A 23,027-nucleotide genomic window follows, 5' to 3' on the forward strand; every position below is an offset into this window, starting at 1 on the left:
AGAGCTATTCATCATTGAGTTACCACGGTTTATCAACTGGGGTTCTCCCTTTCTTGGACTCAGATTTCTGCAAAAACTTTTAAGTTTTCCTTTGAAAGCAGTGTTATTTCTGCACTTTATTCCCTTCAGACTCACAACCTGAGGTCAATCCCAGGTCATATCTCCTCTATGACCTCTTCCTTGGCTTATCTTTCTGCTCCAGGGTAGAACATACCTTTCTCTAACACCCTCATCCAAGTTTGCAAGGAACATTTTGATTCACGCATTATGCCATCTCCTGAAGAACATAACTGTTCATTCTCACATGAAGCGACAAGGAGGTACACGGCATATGGGAGGTGTGCAGTAACTGTCAGTGGACAGCTGATACTTTCAAATGGCAGGTTTGGAAGTGAAACTGCTTAGAACTCCAAGTACTTTCTTGAAAAAAATATGGAAAGAGGGAACAGACTTCTGCCTGATTTTAGTGGAATTATTTTAAGTTTCCTTCCATTTACTTTGATGTTGGCTATTGGCTTGTTGTATATTGCCTTTATTGTGTTTAGGTATGAGCCCTGTGTCCCTGCTTTTTGCAAGACTTTTATCATAAAGGAGTCTTGGATTTTGTCAAAGGTATTTTCAACATCTAATGAGATGATCATGTGGGTTTTTTTTCTTTCTGTTTTTTTATATGGTGAATTCTACTGATAAATTTTCATATATTGAACCACTTCTGCTTCCCTGGGATGAAACGTACTTGATCATGGCGGATGATGTTTTTGATGTGTTCTTGGATTTAGTTTGTGAATATTCTAGTGAGTATCTTTGCATCAGTGTTTATCAGGGGAATTGAACTGAAGTTCTCTTTATTTGTTGTGTCTTTGTGTGGTTTAGGTATCAGGGTGACTGTGGCCTCATAGAATGAGTTTGTTAGTGGTCCTTCTGTTTCTATTTTGAAGATATAGTTTGATGAGTATTGGTATTATCTCTTTGAAAGTCTAGTAGAATTCTGCACTAAAACCATCTGGCCCTGGGCTTTTGTTTGTTTGGGAAACTTTTAATAACTGCTTCTATCTATTTTCTTAGGGTTATATGGGGAGTCTATGGGGATAATTCTAGCTGAGATTCCTACAGGGGGATACAGAGACTTAAGTAGCCACCTTCTGTAGTCAGGCAGATCTTCCAGTGGAAGGAGGGGAACATCAACCTACCCACAAAACCTTCAACCCAAAATTTACCCTGCCCACAAGATATGCGGGGATAAAGATGGAATAGAGACTAGGGAAAGACCAACCAATGACTGGCCAACGTGAGACCCATTCCATTGGAGACAGCCAACCCTGACCCTGACAGGAACCTAGTATAACTGTCCCCTGAGAGGCTTCACCCAGTAATAAGTGGAAACAGATGCAGAGACTGATAGAGAAACATCAGGCAGAGATTGGGGAGTCTTATGGAAGAGTAAGGATAAAATTGAGCAAGCTAGAGGGGTCAAGGATATCATAACAAGGCTTACAGAGCCAACTAACCTGGGCCCACGGGGCTCACAAAGACTGAACTACCAACAATAGAGCATGCAAAGGCTGGACCTAGTGCCCCCCACTACCACCACATTTGTAGTAGATGTGCAGCTTGGTCTTCATGTGGGTCCCCTAACAACTGGAATAGGGGTTGTCTCTGATTCTGTTGCCTGCCATCGGATCCCCTTCCCCTACCTGCTTGGGCCTCAGTGGGAGAGGAGATGCTTAGTCCTGCTGACACTAAATGTCCCAGGGTGGGGTGGTAACCAAGAGGGGCTTCACTATCTTTGAGGAGAATGGGATGGATAATATGGAGAGGGATTTGGAAGGGCAGGACTGGGACGAGAGGAGGGAAGGGGCTTCAACTGGGATGTAATGTGAATATAAATAAATAAATTATGAGGAAATAAAAGAAAAATGAAAAAGAAAAAGTGAAACTGTTTCCAAAAACACAAATAACTGAACCTGGCTTAGGAACTGAGACAGGGATGGCGCCATCTATCCCATGGAGGTGCTCTCCTTGCCAGATCCCTAGCAAAAGAGTATACTCTTACGTTTTTAGGTCAAAGAATGTGAAGAAATGAGTAGATACACACGATGAGTAAGCCTAGAAATCTAATTAAAGTGCGCCACAGGAAATTTAGGTGGTGAAATTACACTGTATTTGGACTTGGTGTGAAAAATATAGAATTTTAACACTCTCATCATCAAACCCAAAAAAGGAGGAGATAACTGTAATATTGTAGATGTGTTAATTGCCTCACATTATAGTAACCTTCTTATACCTCCATGTAGCCTATATAAGATACAAGTTTAAGGAACTCCCAATAGAGATGAAAAAGAGACTTGAGTATCTTCCAATGAATTTGTGAGAATTTTCCCTTCATATGATCAGGAAGACGGAGGAAGAGCAGAGGGTAAAAAGAAACGTTAAAGAAAAGCTGAATATGTGGATGGTAGCTACTCTAAGTATCATGACTAGTGTTTTATTATAAAAGAAAGAACCTGGGAATGAAAGGCCACTGAGACACAAAACTTGTTGTTTTTTTGTTTTGTTTTGTTTTTAGCTTTTCCCCTCTTTTTATGTTTTGCCGACATGTGGACTAAGGTTAAGTAACATTAAAAATGTAGCAGTGCAGTGTCTGAGCTTCACTCTGCTAGAGAGAAAGGCAGCCACTGATATCTAGGAAGTGACTTGGCTCTGTATACCTGGCCTAGTGCAAACTGGAGCTGGCCTGGTACCCACAGCTGAGTTTCTATGTCCTCCTGTCAAAGATTTTCATAAGACAAGGTCAACCTGTGCCTAAGATAGAGCAAGACAAAAGAGCGACAATTTCATAACCATGCCTGTAGCAAAGATACAAACACTGTTCAAACCACAAACACATCCACACATCTCCCTGTCTTGGACGAGATGAGTGAAATCTGTTTCTTTGCCTTCAGTCATGGTCTGTTCTCCACACTTTAATATTACTTATTGAGAGACACTCAGAATTGCCATGCCTTCTTGACAACAGTCTATCTAGAATAAAGCTATCCCCTTGCAAATCCTCTTTCCCATGCCTAATGTCAATTTGGTGAGCTCTTCTGAACTCTCTTACAACAGGGCCTTGAATAACCACAATGAATGTCTTCTCTGTAGCCACCAGTAATAAATCCAACTTATTCCACAATTGGTGTAATCCAGATACTTACTGGAAGATATGGACAATTCTTTAACAGCTATGCTCAATCAAGAAGAAAATGGGTTGCCTCCAAAGCCAGAGTTTATATCCAAGTATTATACTCTTCTGAAGCACCAGAAAAAGATATTACTATAATTTTTGCCATGTTTCTGTCCCACCTCAGTTTAAACATGGAATATTAGAGAAATTCCCAGAAGAAATAGTGATGTAATTTTTTTTTATTTTTGGGTTTTATTTGAAAATATTTTCCTTATAATATAATTTGATCATATTCTTTCTCCTCTCCCAAATCTTTGAAGATGTTCTTTACCCCCTTTCCTACCCAACTTCGTGTTCTTTCTCCTCCTCAAAAATACATACATACATACATACATACATACATACATACATACATAAAACACCATAACAATGAAACAATGGAAATAAAAATAATCAAACAAAATATTAATAATGCAAAGATAATAAAAAATAAAAAACAGCAAACCAAAATAAAAAAATAAAGCCCATCCCTAACCAAGAAGCTATTTGCAATTGATACCTGCTGTGGAATGAAAGTAAGGTTTTTCTCCCAGTGGAGTGTCACTGTGCATCAACCACATTCGATGGCACAACCCATACTCAGGAGTAGTTGGCCAACAAAAAATGGAATAAATTATTTTAAGAAGCAATTGGAATTTCATTTCATTACTCTCCACACAAGAAACAGCCACCTGCATATGAAGCTCTGTCAGATGGTGGGCCAAATACTGTATGGAAGCAATGGATTTCCTCCACATCCTTACTCAGCACGATGGTTTCTACCAGTTCCTGCACAAGGATTCACCCATACAGCTGTCACAATATTTTTCTTTCCACCAAAGAATACCAGAGCGCTTTTTCTTCTCAAGTTCTTCTTGTGTTGTATGATGTGACAGGTTATTAAATCAATTTCTCTCCTTCTCTTTAAATAACGCGTTGCACCAAGCACAGCAATGCTTCAGAATTAAAAATGACAACCTAGAAATGTTTGGATTCATCATTTATCTCAAACACACACATAGACCCAAACCACACTGTTCATGTCAACTCATATTCATTGTTGTATATTACTGATATATGAATTAGCTGGGTTTTAATTATAGTCCAGCTTTACTATAACCCTAGTTATACTATAGTATATCATATCATATTAATAGTTAACACATTTATTGACATAAATTAAATTTTAGAAAAGCCTGAAATTATTTAGGATCACTTAAGTGAACTCAAATCATTTCAAACCAAATATGATCACTAATCTTGATGTTAACCTGACTGAACTGAAAAAAACAATTAGGTTCGTCTGAAAGGGAGTTTAGAGCCATGCAGATCTGAGGGCCCTACAGACCCGTAATGTGATGGCACTGGAAATGATAAAAGAAAGTGAGGCATATGTGGAGAAGGAAGAAGGTCACCCTGGATGTGTCCTTGGGACTGCATCTCACCGGGCACCTCGTTGTACTTCCCTGCTTTGTCTGCTGGCAGTTGCCATGGAGAAGCTCCTCTACCGTCAGACCCTGTTACCAGGATGCTTCGTGATGGGGTCAGAGCCATGGAGTACAGTGATCCTGGATGATACCTTCTGAAGTCATGAGCAAAAGACAACAATTCCTCCCTTTTGATGCTTTTCTTAGGGTCTGATCGCAATAACTAAAATGCCAAGAAAGTTTTCACTCTGTGACTTGGACAAGATTATCCATTTGCACTGGAAATATTTTAAATAGTCTTTAAATTGCCCTCCTGAATCTACTTTTGCTGATAAACATATGTTGTTATGATAACTTTAGATTATTTTTAAAGTTTAAAAATGAATATATTCTTTAACATGACTTCAAAGAAAGAATCATGTCATCTGTCAAGTATTAATAATAATATCAAAATAATTAATAACTAAATGATATAGCCCATATTGCTATCTCCACTTATAAATGAGGAAATGTAGGTAACTTTTTTCTATAGGATCTCATAGACAGTAAACAATAGCTCTAGAGCTCTAATATAGACCATCTCTGCCAGAGTCTGCTGTATTTTCTCCAACACACAAAAAAAAATATACTCACTGTAGGGTTTTTAATGCAATTCCACTCCAAAAGTGACCCACTCCTCCCCTCAGTACTGTCTCAATCAGTCAACCTCATCTGGAATCCCTATTAGCTCTTGAGGTTTTGCTTATGTAACTTTCCAGTAGAAAGTACAAGGGTTACTTAAAAAAAAATTAAAAAAAAGCTCATTTTGAACTACTCTTGGCTTTACCACAGTTCCTTCCTATCCAAACCATCATAACTCTCAGAAGGACAAATCCAGTGGCCTCGCAAACTCTCTGCAAGTGAAGTTATTTCATAAAGTATAAGCTACTTTCCTGTTCCAAGACCTCCACTTGTGTTGTGTAACTATGTACTGCAAGTTGAAGTATTTGGCTTAGGAACAGAAAGTAAATACAACTCACAAGTCCCAAGAAGATTACAAGAAACTTGGAGGTTTCACAAGGCCTCCATCCAAGGTTATGCAAGCAGTAACAATTGCTGGGAGAAGAGACAGTACAACTATTTGAGCTGTCCTCCAGTAATATAGATACATACAGGGATGCAGCCTTAGTGAGTTGTCATCCATTGTAGTGGTATAGGTGCCCTATAAGCTCATATGTTCAAATACTAGGTCCTCAATTTGTAGAACTGTTTGGGAAGGATTAGGAGGTATTATCTCACTGGAGAAGGTATGTCAACAGGGGTGGGCTTTGAGATTTCAAAAGCCCATGCTATTCTCAGTATCTATCTATCTATCTATCTATCTATCTATCTATCTATCTATCTATCTATCTATCTATCTATCTATCTCTGTCTCTCTCTGTCTCTGTCTCTCTCTGTCTGTCTCTCTCTTTCTCTCTCTCTCTCTCTCTCTCTCTCTCTCTCTCTCTCTCTCTCTCTCTCTCTCTTCTGCCACATACCTATGGAACAGGATATAAGCTCTCAGCTACTGTTCAAGCACCACATCTGCCTGCCTGTTATCATGTTCTATGCCATGATGACCATGGGCTCCAACCCTCTGGAACTGAGAAGCCCAATAATACATGTTGTCTTTTAGGGATTATAAGGTGTCTTTTCCTTCCTAGCAATAGAAACGTAACCTTTGTTCATGCATCCTGGGGTGAACTTTACAGTAATACAGCTGCCTATGAGTCATCTAATCTCCTACAAGTAACCCCAAGAAACTCAATGGTTTACTAAACAAGACTTGGACAGATTTCCTTTCCCATTTGACCTGTCATATCTGGGGTGAAAAGATATTTCTTCACATCTCCCTAGGGGAGGGAAAAAACACACATATGGCACACTGAATAAAACCCTCTAAGATCTCTTCCATTGTCTACAGGGCTTTGTATGATGATGGTTGCTTGGCAATTCCAAGATCATTTCTCCTGACATTTTTCGTATCACACTGTCCTCCAGGCACCTTGCTTCCTTGTGGTTTGGGAATGATAAAGATGAGGATGGTGGAAAAGATAAAGATGGTGAGGTAAGAATGACTGGCACCCGGTCCAGCCTGTTCATGAACTTTTAAGTACATATCAGAGTAATACTAACTCTAGGCACCACCATGTTGCACAGTGGATCTGTAATGTACCTATCTAACATAATCTTGGATTTATCCCTTATGAAGTTAGATAGCCTGTGGCAGGGCTTCTGTCCTTACCTCTGTCAGAATACCATCCCAACTACCTAGATGGCTGACTCCTTGACCTCCAGGCTTCTGTAGGAATATTTCTTCCTCAGAGAAGTCCTCCCTGACTACAGTTTTAAAATTAGTCTTGGATCATTCTCTATCCACTTCCCTGCTTTAGTTTATCATCAGGGTATTTACCATTTTCTAACAATATATTAGCAATTATTGCAGTTTTCTATTTTTCCAGAAAGAAAAAGCTAATACCATGTTGTTCCCTGCTGCATCTCCATGGCTGAAAAAAGTTTTTGGGCAGGAAGTCAATAAATGTTTGCCAAATTAAACAAACAAAAGTAAAGAATTATTTATGCGGATATGCTTAGGAGATGAATTAGGTTTACCCAAAGGACAAAATGCTTTATGCCATTGAGTTGATGCATGGAACACATATTTAAATATCAAAATGTAGTTTCAAAAGAAAATTTAATTCTCAGACTGCCAGGAGTTATAGTACATGTCTTTCTTCCAAGCACCCTGTAGTCAGAAGCAGGTACATACAGATCTCTAAGTTTGGGGGCAGCCTGGTCTACAGAGTGAGTTCCAGGACAGAAAGCAATACACAGAGATATCCTACCCCACAAACCAAAAGGAACAACAGAAAAAAATCTCAGCATAGTAGTTAATAAGAAAAGACTAATTATCAAAGAAGAGAGATGATTCAGCTTCGATTGTGATTCTGTAGCCACATGAGTTCTGGTCCAGGAAGGAAACAGGACTTGGCGTCCTGATGCAACAGCAGAAGAGGGATCTTGGAGTGACTAGGGCTCCTGAATCTGAAGTCAGAGAATTTAGAGAAGAGGCACCACTACAATGACTACATGTTCTTTGAGAAGACATCATGGCAACTCAGAGTCTCAACTTCCTTATCTGTGATGAGTAACTGAGGTTGTAGCACTAGCCTTGAGTTTAAGGAATCGATGACAATACAAGTGTAAAAGAGATACCCAGGAACTGGTTATACTTTTTCATTTTCCTCATCTCTAGTGTGGTAATATATGTGTGCATGATCCGAAAGTAGGTGAGCTACTGTAATTCATATTTCCTTCCCATACTCCTTGAAACTACTCATTGTCTAAGCTGAATATTCAGAATAGAAAGTGTTTCCTTTCACAATGTCTATGCCACCTTATTCAAGGTTCCAAGAGAGCTCTCTAAAGAGGAGTTGAGATCTTGAATATGGCTACATTTTTCATGCCCACACACTTCAAAGCAATTGTGTTTTGTATGATAATAAGATGAAATCCTCAGACAAATTATGTATCCAAGTATAGTCCTGGGCTTCATTGTGTGGGAAAAGTTAGCATTTCCCATTAAAAAGAGAATTCATATGCTTGTCCTGAACTATCATGAATGGGAGTCTACACATAAGCATTCTACCTATTAGTGTGAGCCTGTGGTTTGAAGACAATTGCAGATAATAGAAAACACTGGCCATTCAATCATGCCTAGTCCTTCAATTGTTCCCTGCTGCTGTTCTAGCCATACGACGAATGCCCCGTCTGACCTCCTTCTAGGGAAGCAATGAGTCAATTTAAACTGCTTCAGTTCTGGGTACTTGCTACACAATGCTAGTAACTGGAGGAGGCAAATTTTCAGAACATAAAGGCTAAAATAAATTCCTTACACCATGGCCTCCTTGCTCAGAATTTGTTTTGAAAAGGCTAACACTGAGCAAAGTGGGGGAAAGACTGTCTGATCCTTCTTTGATACACAGTTCTGAGCAGTGATCTTTCACCAAGAACTTGTCTATGTATTCAAGAGGCAAAGATTTGGAACTAAGTCCTCAGATGAGAGGGAACTCTCAAAAAAAAAAAAAAAAAAAAAAACCTCAAGTATTTGAAACTTGGATCGGAGATAGGGAGTTGAAGATTTCCAAGCTTCAGTCAAGATAAAAGATTTAATTAGCCTATAAACTGACCCTAAGAACATCTGGAGATTCCAGAAGGCAAAAAAAATTTCTTGTCACTTGTAAGTCTGCCAGACAGCAGAGGACCATGTTGGCAAAAAATCAGAAGTGGGAAGAGAGGTTATCAGCATGGCCTCTCTGAGATGCCGAGCTTCCAGATTAGAGAACATGGACCAGCAGAGCGAACTCTCTCCATACCTATTCATCTTCAAAGTGCAGAGAGTGGAGGGGATAAGGAAAGTCAGATAAGTCCCTGCCAGAAAGCTGAAACACATCAATCAGGTGGTTATTCGTCTGTTGAAAACATACAGATCTGTTAATTCTTCTCATGGAATGGTCTCTTACTTTATACAGACAATAGAACCAAGAACTCTTAGGCAAGTCAACAGACCAAAACCTTGCCTTTGGCATTAAATACATCTAGATGTGATCATTACATGATAAGTATTTTCATATCTCTCTATAAATATACATACATGCATACATACATGTGCACCATCTGATCTGTAAAATTAGTTTTCATGTGACATTAGCCTTCATGCATTATCTCCATTAGTCAAAGTAGTGTCTAGTATTTATCAAGTACCCAGTGTGTACCAGGTATTATACTAAGCTACTCTTAAGCTCTATCCCTTTTCATCCTCACAGTAAACCTTAATTTTACTATCACTGTGTAGATGATGAAAAATACAGGCCAAAGGAAATTGGTGAATTTGCATGAGCTCATATGGAAAACTGAAGCGATCAGATTCCAGACTCAGTATCTTCAGCTACTTCATTATCTTGTAAGCCACATACTCCATCTTCACAATTAGAGATAAAGTCATACAAGAAGCTCAAAGATGACAGAGGACTTTCCCAAGATCACACACTAAATCTGATGCAGACATTTGATTCATTTCATACTACCCCCAGATCAATCAAGGTCTCTAGAATTCCTGAATTGTCTAGAAAGGTACCTCAACTTGAGCTGAAGTCTGGTGATCCACACCATAATGATAGATCATCTTGGAGTTTAAGTTTCTTCCTCTGGTATTCTTTCTGGAATTCCCCAATGCTGTTTTAGAAATGGAACCATATCATCCCCTTTTATACCAAAATCTCATAGAGAATGCTTAGTAGTTTGATGTATTTTAGTAATTGAATTTAGAATTCCTCTCACTAATGTCAGTAGCTTCAAATGTAGTAAAATTTAAGCATATGTGTTGGTGAGTTGATTGTTGAAAAAAGGCCAACCATACACAATGGGGTAAGAACAGCCCTGTCAACAAATGGTATGGAAAAACTGGACATCTACAGCAGACAGAGGAAACTGGGTTCTTATCTTACACCACAAAAAAAGTCAACTCATAATGGAGTAACACCCAAAACTCTATGTTTCCAGAAGAAACTTAAAGGAAACACTTAGCCATTAATCTGAACAAGGATTTGTTTTAGCTTTAACATCAATTTCATAATCAACCAAAGCAAAACAAAATGAGTAGGATTATAGCAAACTAAAACGCTTTATACAGCATAGGAAACAGTCAGCAGAGTAGAAAGGAAACTTATAGAATGGGAGAATGTATTTGCATGCCACTTACAAAGCAAGGAATTAATTTCTAAATTCTAAATTCTAATTTCCTAAACTTAGTGGCTCAAGAAAATAATAACAACAGAAAACAAATAGCCAGATTTTAAAAACAAATAATATACACGAATTGAAAGTTCTTAGAAGTTGAAATAAAAATAGTCAATGGACACATGGAAATGTATTCAATATCAAGAATCATGACAGAGTGTAAATCAACACTACAGTGATATATCACATCACATCTAGAAGGGTAACTTTATTTTTGAAAGAAGATACCAAGGTGATGAAAAGGTTGGGGTGAGCTAGAGTCATTGCATGCCATTGTTACATATTTTTTTAAAAAATGCAACAGTCACTGCATAAAAATTATATGGAGTTTAAGCCCTAAAATAGAACTACCAGATTATCCAGGAAACACACTCTGGCCATCTTTCCCAAAACATCCCAAAGATCTCTACTCCCCATGTTTATTATAGCCTATTAATGATACAAGACAAGGAAATATCTATATATCTATTCATAGATGAATGAGTATAAAGTGTAGCATAAACATACAATAAAATATCACTCAGCTCTAAAAGGGGAGATATCTTTGCCACTTGTGGCTCAGGCCTGGACAGCACTGAGGTAAATGAAATAAGTCGGTAATAGAACAAACACTGCGTGATTCCTCTTATGTGGGGGACTAATGTAATCAAAGATATAGAAAAGGACATTAGTATGCTCATTACTAGGAGACACAGAGAGGATATGGTGAATGTTTGTTTATGTTGCATAAAGTAACAGCTGTATAAAGAAAAGTAAGTTCCAGAGGTGAGCACCATCACATGTGCCTGTGGTTAGTAATAACTTATAGTGTTTATAAAAATTTTGTTAAGAAAATGAATCTCACATTAAATGTCTTTACCATTATGAACAACAAACTAAGATAAAAGGCCATATAGAAGCATAAGGAGGTAATTTATAAATTTATTACCTGGATTATGAAGATATTAGTATGCATGCATATACAAGTCTAAACTTATCAAAGTATATACATTGATGATATAATAATTTTATATAATAATTAAACCTTAATAAAATTGGGCTTGAAAATATAAATTAAGTATGATTTACACATTATATATTAAAATATATTTTAGAAAATAGTCTGTCTTAGTTGAGATGATTTCACGAGTGCATACATTTGTCAAAATGTACCCAGCAGAACACTGAAGGATATATTTTACATGTAAATTATTTCACTGAATTTGATGTTTGAAAATGAGGTCTCAAAACTATTCCGTTGGTATCTGTCATCACAGCTCTGTTCACAAATGGCTATGGTTTATAATCATTCTAAGGATGAGAGAGACATGCTCCAGAGAGCTCACATCTCAACGCACAACACAAGAGAGTGCTAAAAATGTTCACAACCCACTTCTCTGGGATACACATGGACACATATACCCCCTTCTTGGTTCTTAACAGGGATGCTTCACCATATGAGTATGGAAGCCCACGTCTGGATAGAGTGGAATAAGGAAGGAGAAAGGAAAATTGGAAAGCCAAGGAAGGTTAGAAATGTGGAAGGCGTTACTCAGGTGGGGAAGGAAACCGAGCCCTTCTCCCAGGAGTCTGGTTGAGGCATCTCATCATCTGAAAAGTAAGAATTCCAGCACAACTAACTGTTGCGAAAGTTGCCAAGACAGACACTATTCCTTCATATATAGCTAGGTTTTGTGCAATAGCTATGAACTAGGCTAAAGGCTTGATATACGTTATCTCATCCCTCTCACAAACAAGGTAATGAGCCTGACTTACAGCACTGGCATCCAAGCTTCCTGAAATTCTGTGCTCAAGAGTTTGACTTTCTCTGCTGTCATCCTGCCAGGTGTCAATCAAAAACCACCTTGTGATCTCATTTATGTTTCCTGACTAGCCTTGGATGTTAGTAACTTCAAAAGGCACCAAATACGGTCCATGCGGCTACTATAAAGACAACAACGTATGATGTGTATTTGAGGTGCTTACGCCCATTCACACAGGTGTACCTTACTCTTCTTCCAGCATTTCTTTACCCTTAACCCTGTGCGTGTACCCCTTTAATAAATTCCAACTGTGCATTACAGTAGCTCATCCTGAAATTCTTTTCTGTGCCGAAGCCAGAAATGCTGGGTTTGCGTCAGAAGAAGTCTATTAAAAAATGACTCCCCAGGCTGTGTCCAGGGAGAGTGCATAGATGTGCCTCTGTCCCTGCATCACTGGAAAGAGCAGTAGAATATGGGCTGATTTTGAGTATCACTGCGCTGTGCCCACTACACCTCAGGAATGAGAACAAATCTAAATCAAGAACTGTTTGAGCTCTTTTCCAAGGTCTGTCTGAACCTCTAGTGTCTGTCTCTAAAACAGAATGAGTACTGATTGACAATCACACATTTAGGGACATCATGCTTTCTTCATGGTGCCCAATATACACTGTGGTTAATTTTAATGTCCATAATGCTTTTTCACAGGACTAGGGTAAAAAGTATATCAAAAATGTAAGCAGAGATTATGAGGGTAAAGGGCTATATGCATATAATGTTATTAAAGATAACAACCTTATATCAGAGTCCTCTGGCGATGTGTTAAATGTAATAATCATAATTATTACTAACTGTTACTCCTGGATAGTGCATCAAGGCCCAGGATTCACTGAAATGTATTTTCACAGGAGATTTATACATGGGTGATTAGTCCTGAGTTGCTCAGCATGTCCTATGAACCCAATAAGCATATATTAAAATTAAGTGTCCTATGAACCCAATAAGCATATATTAAAATTAAGTATAGCAGTGGGATTAACAGTGATTGAGGCAACATCTTCAAAGTCTACAATGTAATTTGGGTCTCCCCATAATGACAAGTTCTCCTCATTCACGGTATCTGGGCCCCAGGCCACACAATCATCAGCTTGGCTCAGCTCCATGGATACCATCCAACATGGCCATGGAGAAAAGCCTATGTCCCAGCAAACAGAGGGAAAGCCTTCAGGTCACAAGTGTCTGCCTCTCAGGTCTCTGGGCAGCTCTCAATTATCACCCCTGTTAAGATGTCTAGATCTAGGAGCTAATGAATCCATTGACACTCAAAAAGACAAGAAGGAATTATTCCCACACCTCATCAGAAGCTGAAAGTTCCACATTCTCATTAATCCTATCCTTTCATAACTTGGCCCTTCCCCTACCCTGATGCCCATCTTTGTGTGGCCAAGACAGAGATTATAATAATGGATGGGTATGACCCCCAAATTAAAAAAAGATTTTTTTAGACACAAAAAAAATTGTGTGTCTAAAACTATTTGGAAAGAATATCCAAGTCATAAGCTTTGTAAAGCTTTGTTAAGCTTCAGTAAAGTACATAGGCACTGTAAAAGACATATTGAAAATTTGTACACACACATACACACACACACACACAAAAACATGTGCATACACACATACAGGTGCACACACAAACAAACATATGAGCACCTATTTCCAGAAGGGAAATAATACTGCATCTGAATTCTTGGTTCTTAGATACATACCCCAAACACTGCTGATCTGCACAAACCAGCCATTATAGTACATTTCAGAACAATTGATTTCCTATATTTCAAAAACAACTTAGCATATTCTCATTAACCATCAATACAATCAACAGCACAGAAGGTCAGAGCATAGGTCTATCTGAGGTTAAAAAGTAAGCTTTTATAATCCCCTTTAGGGGTCAGATGTTCTCTGCCCTTGCTAACAGGTCAATGAAAAACAGTAAAGGTCCATTATATGGAAGGCTCAACTGCAAGTAGTTAGACCTGTTATAGCAGTAACCTGAGTTCCTTACCACAGCATCACAGGGCCCTTGGTCTATTGAAATTCCACTTTAAAGTAAATTGAAGTCTGGAGAGAAGGATTAGTGGCTAAGAGCTAGAGCTGTTCTTCCAGGGAACCCAGGCTCGACTCCCAGTACCCATATGATAGCTCACAAATGTATATAATTCTAGTTCTAGGGGATCCTATGCCCTTTTTTGGCCTCCTTGTGCACCACACATATATGCAGATCATAGATATACATGCTGGCAAGACATTCATACATATACATTAAGAAAAAAAACCCACAGTAATCAGATGCAGTAAAAAAAGAAACAAAAACAAATGTCAAATTTTAATTTCATCTCATGCCCCACGTTAGGATACTCCGTCCTCAACAGGAATGTTTATGACTCATGCTAGCTTGTCACACTTACAATGAATTTAAACATTAATTAAACATAAGTCATTCCAAAGTTAACTCTTAGTTATGCTAGTCACTTTCTACCTATCTATTGTCACTCGTTGGACAGAGCAGGTCTACAATGTCCATCTTTGCAAAGAATTCTGCCAGACATGATGCCAGCAGGCATATCCAACCTGCAGCTCACTAGTTAAATGCATTCCCAGATAACTAGGGATGTTGGCCTCTCACATTTATAAACCACAGGACAATACTAAAATGTCAAAAAACACTCATGATAAGGCCTCCCTTTTTGTCAAACTCTAAAGCTCTTGCTGAAAGGTAAAATTACATTGATTTTCTGAGTCTCAACCCAAAACTTATCAACAGTCTCTTCACTTATTGTTTAGCATCTCAGCTTCCCCATGATGAAGATACTAAGAAAGTTAATGTCATGCTTGAAATAGGTTTGACCCTTGTAGATTTATGTGATTCAATGCTTGGCTATAGGGAGTGGCACTATTAGGAGGTGTGGTCTTGTTGGAGTGGGCATGGCCTTGTTGGAGGAGTCGTCACTGTGGGGATGGACTTTGAGGTCTGTTAGTGCTCAAGCATTGCCCAGCATAGAATCAGAGTTTCCTCCTGGCTACCTTTGGATCAGGTGTAGAATTCTTGACTGCTCCAACTCTATGTCTGCTTGGATGCTGCCATGCTGCCTGCCATGATGATAATGGACTGAACGTCCAAAAATTTAAGACAACCCCATTTAAATGTTGCTCTTTATAAGAATTGCCTTGGTCATGGTGTCTCTTCATAGCAATGGAAACTCTATTAGACACTTAAAACAGTCTTCAACCTTGGATAAAAGCCTTTCTCCCAATTCTGTGTTTCTGTACACAGGAATCTCTCTTGCCACCAAGGTCTTCCAGGGAAAAGTCTGCCCTGCAGTACTTCTCCCCCACTGAATTGCGCTTGATGGTCTTCACTAAGCACATCACTCTGCACTTCTAGCATAGATCCAAGGACGCAAAAGTCACTTTTGGAACTTGCATCAGAAAGTAGGTGGTGTCACTAAATAAATGCTCGCCATTTGCTAACTGTAAATGATTCTCCAAGTGGGTGGCTAGAAAGGTCTGTGTGTCGTCTACTTGCTTCTTTTGGTCTAAAATATATATATTCTGTGTTCTCTTTCTGCAAACTTTGCCAGCAGACTTCCAGCAAAGTTTGTCCAATAGAAAGAATTAGTGGGAGAACGGAAAGCAACAAAAGAGGACAATTACTTGTCATCCTTATTTGATTTTAAGATAGTTTCTCCAGTCCTATGTGCTTCACCACTGTCTTCTCCAGCCCCTGCTAACTTGGCCCTTCCCCTACCCTGGTGCCCATAGTTACAGCTTCTCTTAGGTAATGCAACCATTTGGTCTTTAATACCCAACTCTCCTTTTTTGTTCCTCTTGACAGTGGCAGGCTGGCACATTTTTAGTATTGCACTCTCTGCTTTGTCAATGTAATAAATACACATTGGCCCAAACAGTCCCTGAGTATTTGACAACTACTCTCAGGCAGCTTTATAAGTTTGTCTTAACACAATCACTTTTCCAGCCCCAAGCTAAGTACCAATTTCCTGGTTCTCATCTCAAAGTTACTTCACAGCTTTTATTTAGTTTCAACTCCGTCACCAATAGTCATACAAGTGAATTCTTCCTGGCAGCTAAATGGCATGGGATCTGTTTTTCTAGGCATCTCAGTGGGAAGGAAGTTATGCCTGGTAAACCTAGCCAACTACCTGTAGTCAGAGAGGTCTGGAATAGAGCCTAGAGAAGAACACAGTGCCATTTTCCTAAATTCCTGTGATTTGTGATGTTCTTTTGCCTTCCTTATTTCCACAAATAAGTGTAACTCTCATCCCTCACCAAAGAAGCTTCCCTTTGCAACATACAGAAACAACTACACACATCACAACTTGTATAGAGTAAGTGACTGAAGCGTACCCAGCCCTAACCGACACTTCCACAACACAACCCATACACATATGACTCAGAGGGCAGCGTGGAAGAGAGCAGAAAGACTGACTGAGCCAGAGGCTCAAGTTGCCTCCTGATAGATAGTGTCCCCTCAACATGACAGGTAAAATGTACTCATACAATCTCAACAATATGGTTGTCTGAACTAGACAAGCATAACAGTACCAGTTGACATGTCACCCTAGAGAAGGGAAACTCCACATGTTCTACTCAGGTGGTCAATAATTGCTAAAAGAGGAAGAGTCAGTTTCTGCCAAGGACAAGCTTGGTCATAGGTTATCCAATTCTGATTGGCCAACTCTGGACACATGTACGTATGAGCAATGTTATATAGACTTAGCAGGTTGGACACACACATACATACACATACACACATGCACGTGCACACACGTGCATGCACACACATGCCTTGTGTGTGTGTGTGTGTGTGTGTGTGTGTAACACTAGTAAAGAAGAGGCTATGAATTGAGGAGGGAGGGGGAGATATGGGAATAGCAGGAGTGATGTAAATGCAATGCCCATGTGTGACGTTCTCGAAAAATAAAACAAAATAAAGCATCCTATCCTGTATCCACCAGTTCTATTCTGACAGCATCTCTTCTAGGAACCCATCCAAAAATAATTGAAAAATTGTGTGCACCAAGATGTTCCGTCTGGTATCACTTAAATTAAGGCATTTTAAAAGGCAAGGAATCAGACCGTGGCTTAAGTAAATCTATTTGATAGGATATTATGCAACTTGAAAATTACATTGTATCACAGTGTTAGAAATGTGGTAGAAAAGCACATACTGCTAGGCAATAAAATCAGAAAAGAACATTTTACCTGCATAAAAAATCATGCTACAATAGAGCCTGGGAGATGGCTCAGAGGGTAAAGGCTCAGAGAGAAGCGGATAATCTGGCTTCTGTAACCAGAACCCACAAGGTGTAAAGTGAGGAGGAACCCCTGCACGTTGTCTTCTGACCCCCACTCATATGCTGTAGCACGCATACTCTCTCATCCTCAACACATGCCAAGTAAAGAAATATTAAAGATTAAATTAGAAACAGAAATATTTAAAATATGAATATCAGAACAGAGAAAACAAGGTGTTTTAGAAAACAACTTACTCTGTGCTAATTTTCAGAAAGTGATTTGTCCCTACCATATCATTCCATTTAATTTTGTTTAGCTAAGATTTATTGTTTTTAAAGGTTCACCAACAAAGTCTACAAGGTGGTTGCTTGGAAGGAGAAAAATGTGCCATTACACATAAAACCTCAGTGATGAAGATTTCAGTTTACAATGTAAGACTTAATTTAGGATCCCAATCTTCCTGTCATTCATTCTCCAATGAGTCCCCTCCCTGGAGTGTCATCTACACATGAACAGCTATCAACACTCCCTTTCAGAGATGTGGTTGCTATCACAGGCTTACATGAGTAATACATTGTCTCTTAAATCTTATGATATTTTTACTACCTATTCATAAATAGGTGAAAGAGGAGAGAACAAATGGGTTGGGTTGATTTGGGATTAACTAAAAGACACAGTACTGGGCAGGTATTTCCTGCAAGGAATAACTGATGGAGCGAATTTCTCCCCCAGGGTAAGCAGTATCCTTTAATAGCATCCCAGATAAGAAAGAGATCCCATGGCTAAGGGGGCTTTTGTTCAGCTGCCTACCTCCACTTCTAATGCTACTGTGTGAACCTCTGTTCTGTTGCTATGGCTGCCATCTTCTGCTGACAGTAGAACCCAGACTCCTTGGCCCTCCTGGGAGAACTGAAGACCAGGGACTCTCCAAGTCCTTCTGCATCAAACTGGACTGCCACTGCTCCTAAGTTCTCAGCCTCTCTCCAGGATGAAGACAGCCATTGTTAAATGGCCCCTCCACCACATCTATTATGTAAACCAATCTGAAATATCTTTTTAATACATACCCATCCTGTTGGTTTCTGTTCCTCTAGAGAACACTGACTCATAAAACTTGTGTTTGCTCATGTGCAAAATTTCTATCAGCACACACAGAGACAGACCATAGGAGCAGAAGGAGCACTATTTAGGGGAAGAGGACCATAAGAATTGGGGAAAGGGGCTAGAAAGGACCTTGTGGGGTGTGAATAAGGGCAAGGTACAATAATACATATTGTTGTGGTTTGAATAAGAATAACTCCCAGGCTGGAGAGATGGCTCAGCGGTTAAGAGCACTGACTGCTCTTCCGAAGGTCCTGAGTTCAAATCCCAGAAACCACATGGTGGCTCACAACCATCCATAAGGTGATCTGACACCCTCTTCTGGTGTGTCTGAAGACAGCTACAGTGTACTTACATATAACAATAAAGAAATCTTTAAAAAGAAGTTTTTAAAAAAAAAAAAAAAGAATAACTCCCATAGGCTTATAGATTTGAATACTTTGTCATTAGACAGGTCATAGGAGATGTGGCCTTGCTGAAGAAAATGTGTCAGTGAGGGTGGGCTTTGAGGTTTCAAATGCTCAAGCCAGGCCCGGTGTCTTGCTTTCTTCCTGCTGTCTCCAGATCCAGATGTCTCCAGCACCATGTCTGTCTGTGTGCTGCCATGCCTAAACCTCTGAATATAAGCAAGTCTCTGTTAAATGCTTTCTTTTACAAGAGTTGCCAGGGCCAGAGCATCTCTTCACAGCATTAGAACACTGGCTAAGATAGATAGATAGATAGATAGATAGATAGATAGATAGATAGATAGATAGATAGATAGATAGATACATCATACATACATACATACATACATACATACATACATACATATTAAACCTTGACTTTGTGATGAAGTTGCACTATGTACTCTACTCTGAATAACTAAGAACTCCATGGATGTATGACTTGTGCATGCATGCATGTACATGTGTGTGTGTGTGTGTGCATACATATGTAGTGTGTGTGCTTGTGTAATTTGTGTGCTTTTTCTTTGACTTTAAAATTTAAAAGACAAAAAAAAAAGCCATAGAGAGGGAACTTGCTGAAGGTCCTTTATTGCCTAAGTTTACAAGAGTTGTCAAAGGAGTTTTTGCAGATTGAATTTGCCTCAGATTTATTTGTCCTGATGCTTCTATTTGCACAAGTATATAAACTATGGTATAGAGTATCTTTTGTGTTGTTGTTGTTGTTGTTGGAAATCCTGCTCTTGCTGAATTGTCTTGGCCATTGACTATGACACAGTTAATTATTTATGTAAATGTATGCATCCTGGTGGCCCACAGTCAGGGATGCAGAATCTAGAGCCAGTCTCCAAGAACAATTGCAAACCTGACATGGTACTGTGCATCCATTCATAAAACACTTAAAACTGTGAAAAGATGGTTTACATTAAAATGTACATAAAGGTACATGGAGAACTCGATTCAGCCAGTTAGCTTGTACATTTTAGGGAATTTTCACATTAACTGCCTGTCTATGTCATTTAGAGTTTGACACGATAATTTGTATTTAAGCAATTATGTAGTATATAAATCAGTTGAGGATCTGGGGGAGGAGGAAAAGCTTGATGTAGGACTCAACTTGGGAACATCTCACGCATATATGTGTATGAAATGCCATAATATACCCTCATTTTGTTCATTAATAGGAAAATAGTAAAAAAAAATGCTTAGTTAAAAAGACTGCTTAAATGCAACATTTTGATTTATAAAGAAGCAACAGTAGCAATAAAAACCAATCTATAGAACTCAGTAAACAGTATTTCCAAATAAACCACCAAAGACTGTGCCAGTACCTACAGCAAGCCTGAAACAGCAATAAAAATCTTCAGGCTGCGGAGCTCCCTGGGCTTAAATATTGCCTTCTGCTCATACAGACAGAACAATATTGAACAAAGCCAGGCTCTTCCTGTCCTTTTTTCTCCTCCTATTCAGAACCTGCAGTCACTAGATCAGTTCACTCAGTCTTTGATAAGTCATTTATAAAATGTAACTCACATTGTTTCAAGTTTCACTCAAAACCATACATACTGTATGAAGCACATCTTTTATGGAAGTCACCTCTGCCCTTCCCCAAGTACCATCATGTCCACATAAGCATAGCAGAGCATGTACCAGCATAGCTTCTGGCCAAGCCAGGCCAGGAATATAAAGAACCTCCCTGCTTTTCCCTATGGCTGTTCTTCACGGGGTCACTGATATCCTGGAAGCTAGCAGGCAAACAAATAAAAAGATCCATTGCTTCCCCAGAATAGATGAGATAAAATACCAAGTCCTCTCTTGTCAAATTGGAAATGGCCGCTCTTTGAAGACTAATTCCTAGAAATACCATTTCATTCAGACCATTACCCAATGATCCACTGGGCTATAGTATTCTTTATAGCTTGTTTTGTTCCAACACCACTTAAAGCACTATGAATATACAGGCTCACAACCCGTTCCTTCTTCCCCCCACATTCAACATTCCAATGTATCTCTTCATTGTCAAACCCTTTAGGATTTATAAACACACAGGCTTCTCTTCCATTAGTCCCCAACCAACTCAGATTAAAGTTATAGATCCAACACAGAATCCCAATGCCATAGGACTTAGAATTATTCCTCTAGACCAGTAGTTCCCAACCATCCTGCTGCTGCAACCATTTAACACAGTTTCTCAATGTTGAGGTGAGCCCCATTCATAAATTATTTTCATTGCTACTTTACAACCATAATTTTGCTACTGTTATGAATCATAATGTAAATAACTGATATGTGACTCCTGTGAAAGTGTTGTTCAACCCACAAAGGGGTCATTACCCACGGATTAAGAACTACTGCTCCAGGCTTGAGGACTGGCTTCTATTACTGTCAGTGTGTCCCATGTTGCTCTATCAAACACCCAGTTCTGAGATCCACACCACTCCTTAAAACTTGTGCTGTCCCTCACAGATCTTCAACGCGAGTGAGATCAATTCCTTTCCTACCACTCTGTTAATAGCGTAATCGGAGCCTTGTCTTAGCTCATTCTGACCAACATCCCTGGACCCGGCCCAGCTCCTGGGCCCAGAGCCTGCCCTCAGACTGCAGAGTAAGGTCCAGAGATGGCACAGGACTGGCTTGCTTGTCACAGTTGCCCTCACTTCTTTCTCAATCTAGAAAAACCTTAAACCCTATACTAACCCCATCTGAGTAATCAGTTCTCTCTCAACTTCCCACATGTGTTCTCTCAGAACAAGGAGCTCCCTGCCATCATACCTGGTTCTTAAGAAATCTAACCTGAAGTCTGCCTTGGCTCTGTGGAGCCATTATTGGCAACATTCATCTTGTCACCCCAGCCCAGCCTGGGTTCTGGATGCAAGTTAACATTTTGCCAATGATTGGGTATACTACAGAGTGTATTATAGTTGTCTCTCCGTAATTATCCAAAAGATGCTGAAAATTCTAGGCCCACACATTGTCAAAATATTACATATAAAAACATCATGAGATAAACAGAAACGTGATTCTATTTAAAGTTTTCTGGAACTTTCTCTCGTTTTAGAGCAAACCTGCTAAAGACAGGAAATGTTTTTGTTTAGTTGTTGGTTTTTTTTTGTTGTTGTATTTGTCTTTGTTCTTTGTTTTGCTTTGTTTTGTACATTGAACAGACCATCCAGCCAGGCTTCTGTCTGGCTCTGTGGGCAAGCCTACCTCAAACCACTGCCCGTGGGATTGCATCTTGAGGATGACACAAGGGTCCGGCTTGGACAGAGCATCTCTGTCGGAAATGCCTTTGCATGCCACACGCAGCTCCACTTTGGTCAGGCAGGGGCTGTTAAAGATTCCCAGCGTGTTGGCAGCCGACTCATAAATGTTGCTCATCTTCTTCATTCTGTGTTAGAAAATAAAAGGGGAAAAAATTGACGTGCCAGTCACTGCAATATTTTTCAAAGGAGGAAGCGTCCCCATGCCCGTCCCCATTCAGGAAACTGTTCAGCACAGAGATTCGAATGTCTGAAGTCTTTATTATCTCACGTTTCAATTGACTCGCAATTTCAGGGAAGCGGGTAACAATTCTCCCAACCACTACAAAAAAATAATGCCTCCCAAACAGACGCTGGCACACTCGGCTAAGACCACCATTTTCCAGTATTGTTTGCATAGTAAAAGTTTTCATCTGTGAAATAAAATTCATGAATTTGTGAAACAGACCACAAGACTCAATCCAGATTTATATTAACTATAAGCTTTATGCCAATCTTTTACTTAATGATCTGTTAGCTAATGAATTTTATTATTTTTAATTATTATTGTAACGTGTTGTGTTTGTCTGTGAGTTCAGGTGCCACCACGCAGCATGCATAGAGGTCAGAGGACACCTTTGTAGAGGCAGTTCTCTCCTTCTACCTGTGTAGGTTCCAGGAGTCGAACCCAGATCCCCAGGCTTGCGTACAACAAGCACTTTCATCCACTGAGCCATCTTACTGCC

General features: G+C 39.3%; 1 protein-coding gene across 1 annotated transcript in view; it reads right to left on the bottom strand.

The window, feature by feature from the left end:
* The window catches only part of Cpne4 (copine 4), a 370,602-nt gene extending 348,173 nt beyond the window's left edge, over window positions 1-22,429 (bottom strand). The window contains exon 1 of the mRNA XM_052189283.1: window positions 22,250-22,429. Within this exon, the coding sequence (XP_052045243.1) occupies window positions 22,250-22,429 (180 nt within the window). The remainder of the gene's footprint in view (window positions 1-22,249) is intronic.
* Between the last annotated feature and the right edge of the window lie 598 nt (window positions 22,430-23,027).

The sequence above is a fragment of the Apodemus sylvaticus genome, chromosome 7 (assembly GCF_947179515.1).
Source record: "Apodemus sylvaticus chromosome 7, mApoSyl1.1, whole genome shotgun sequence".
NCBI lineage: Eukaryota > Metazoa > Chordata > Mammalia > Rodentia > Muridae > Apodemus > Apodemus sylvaticus.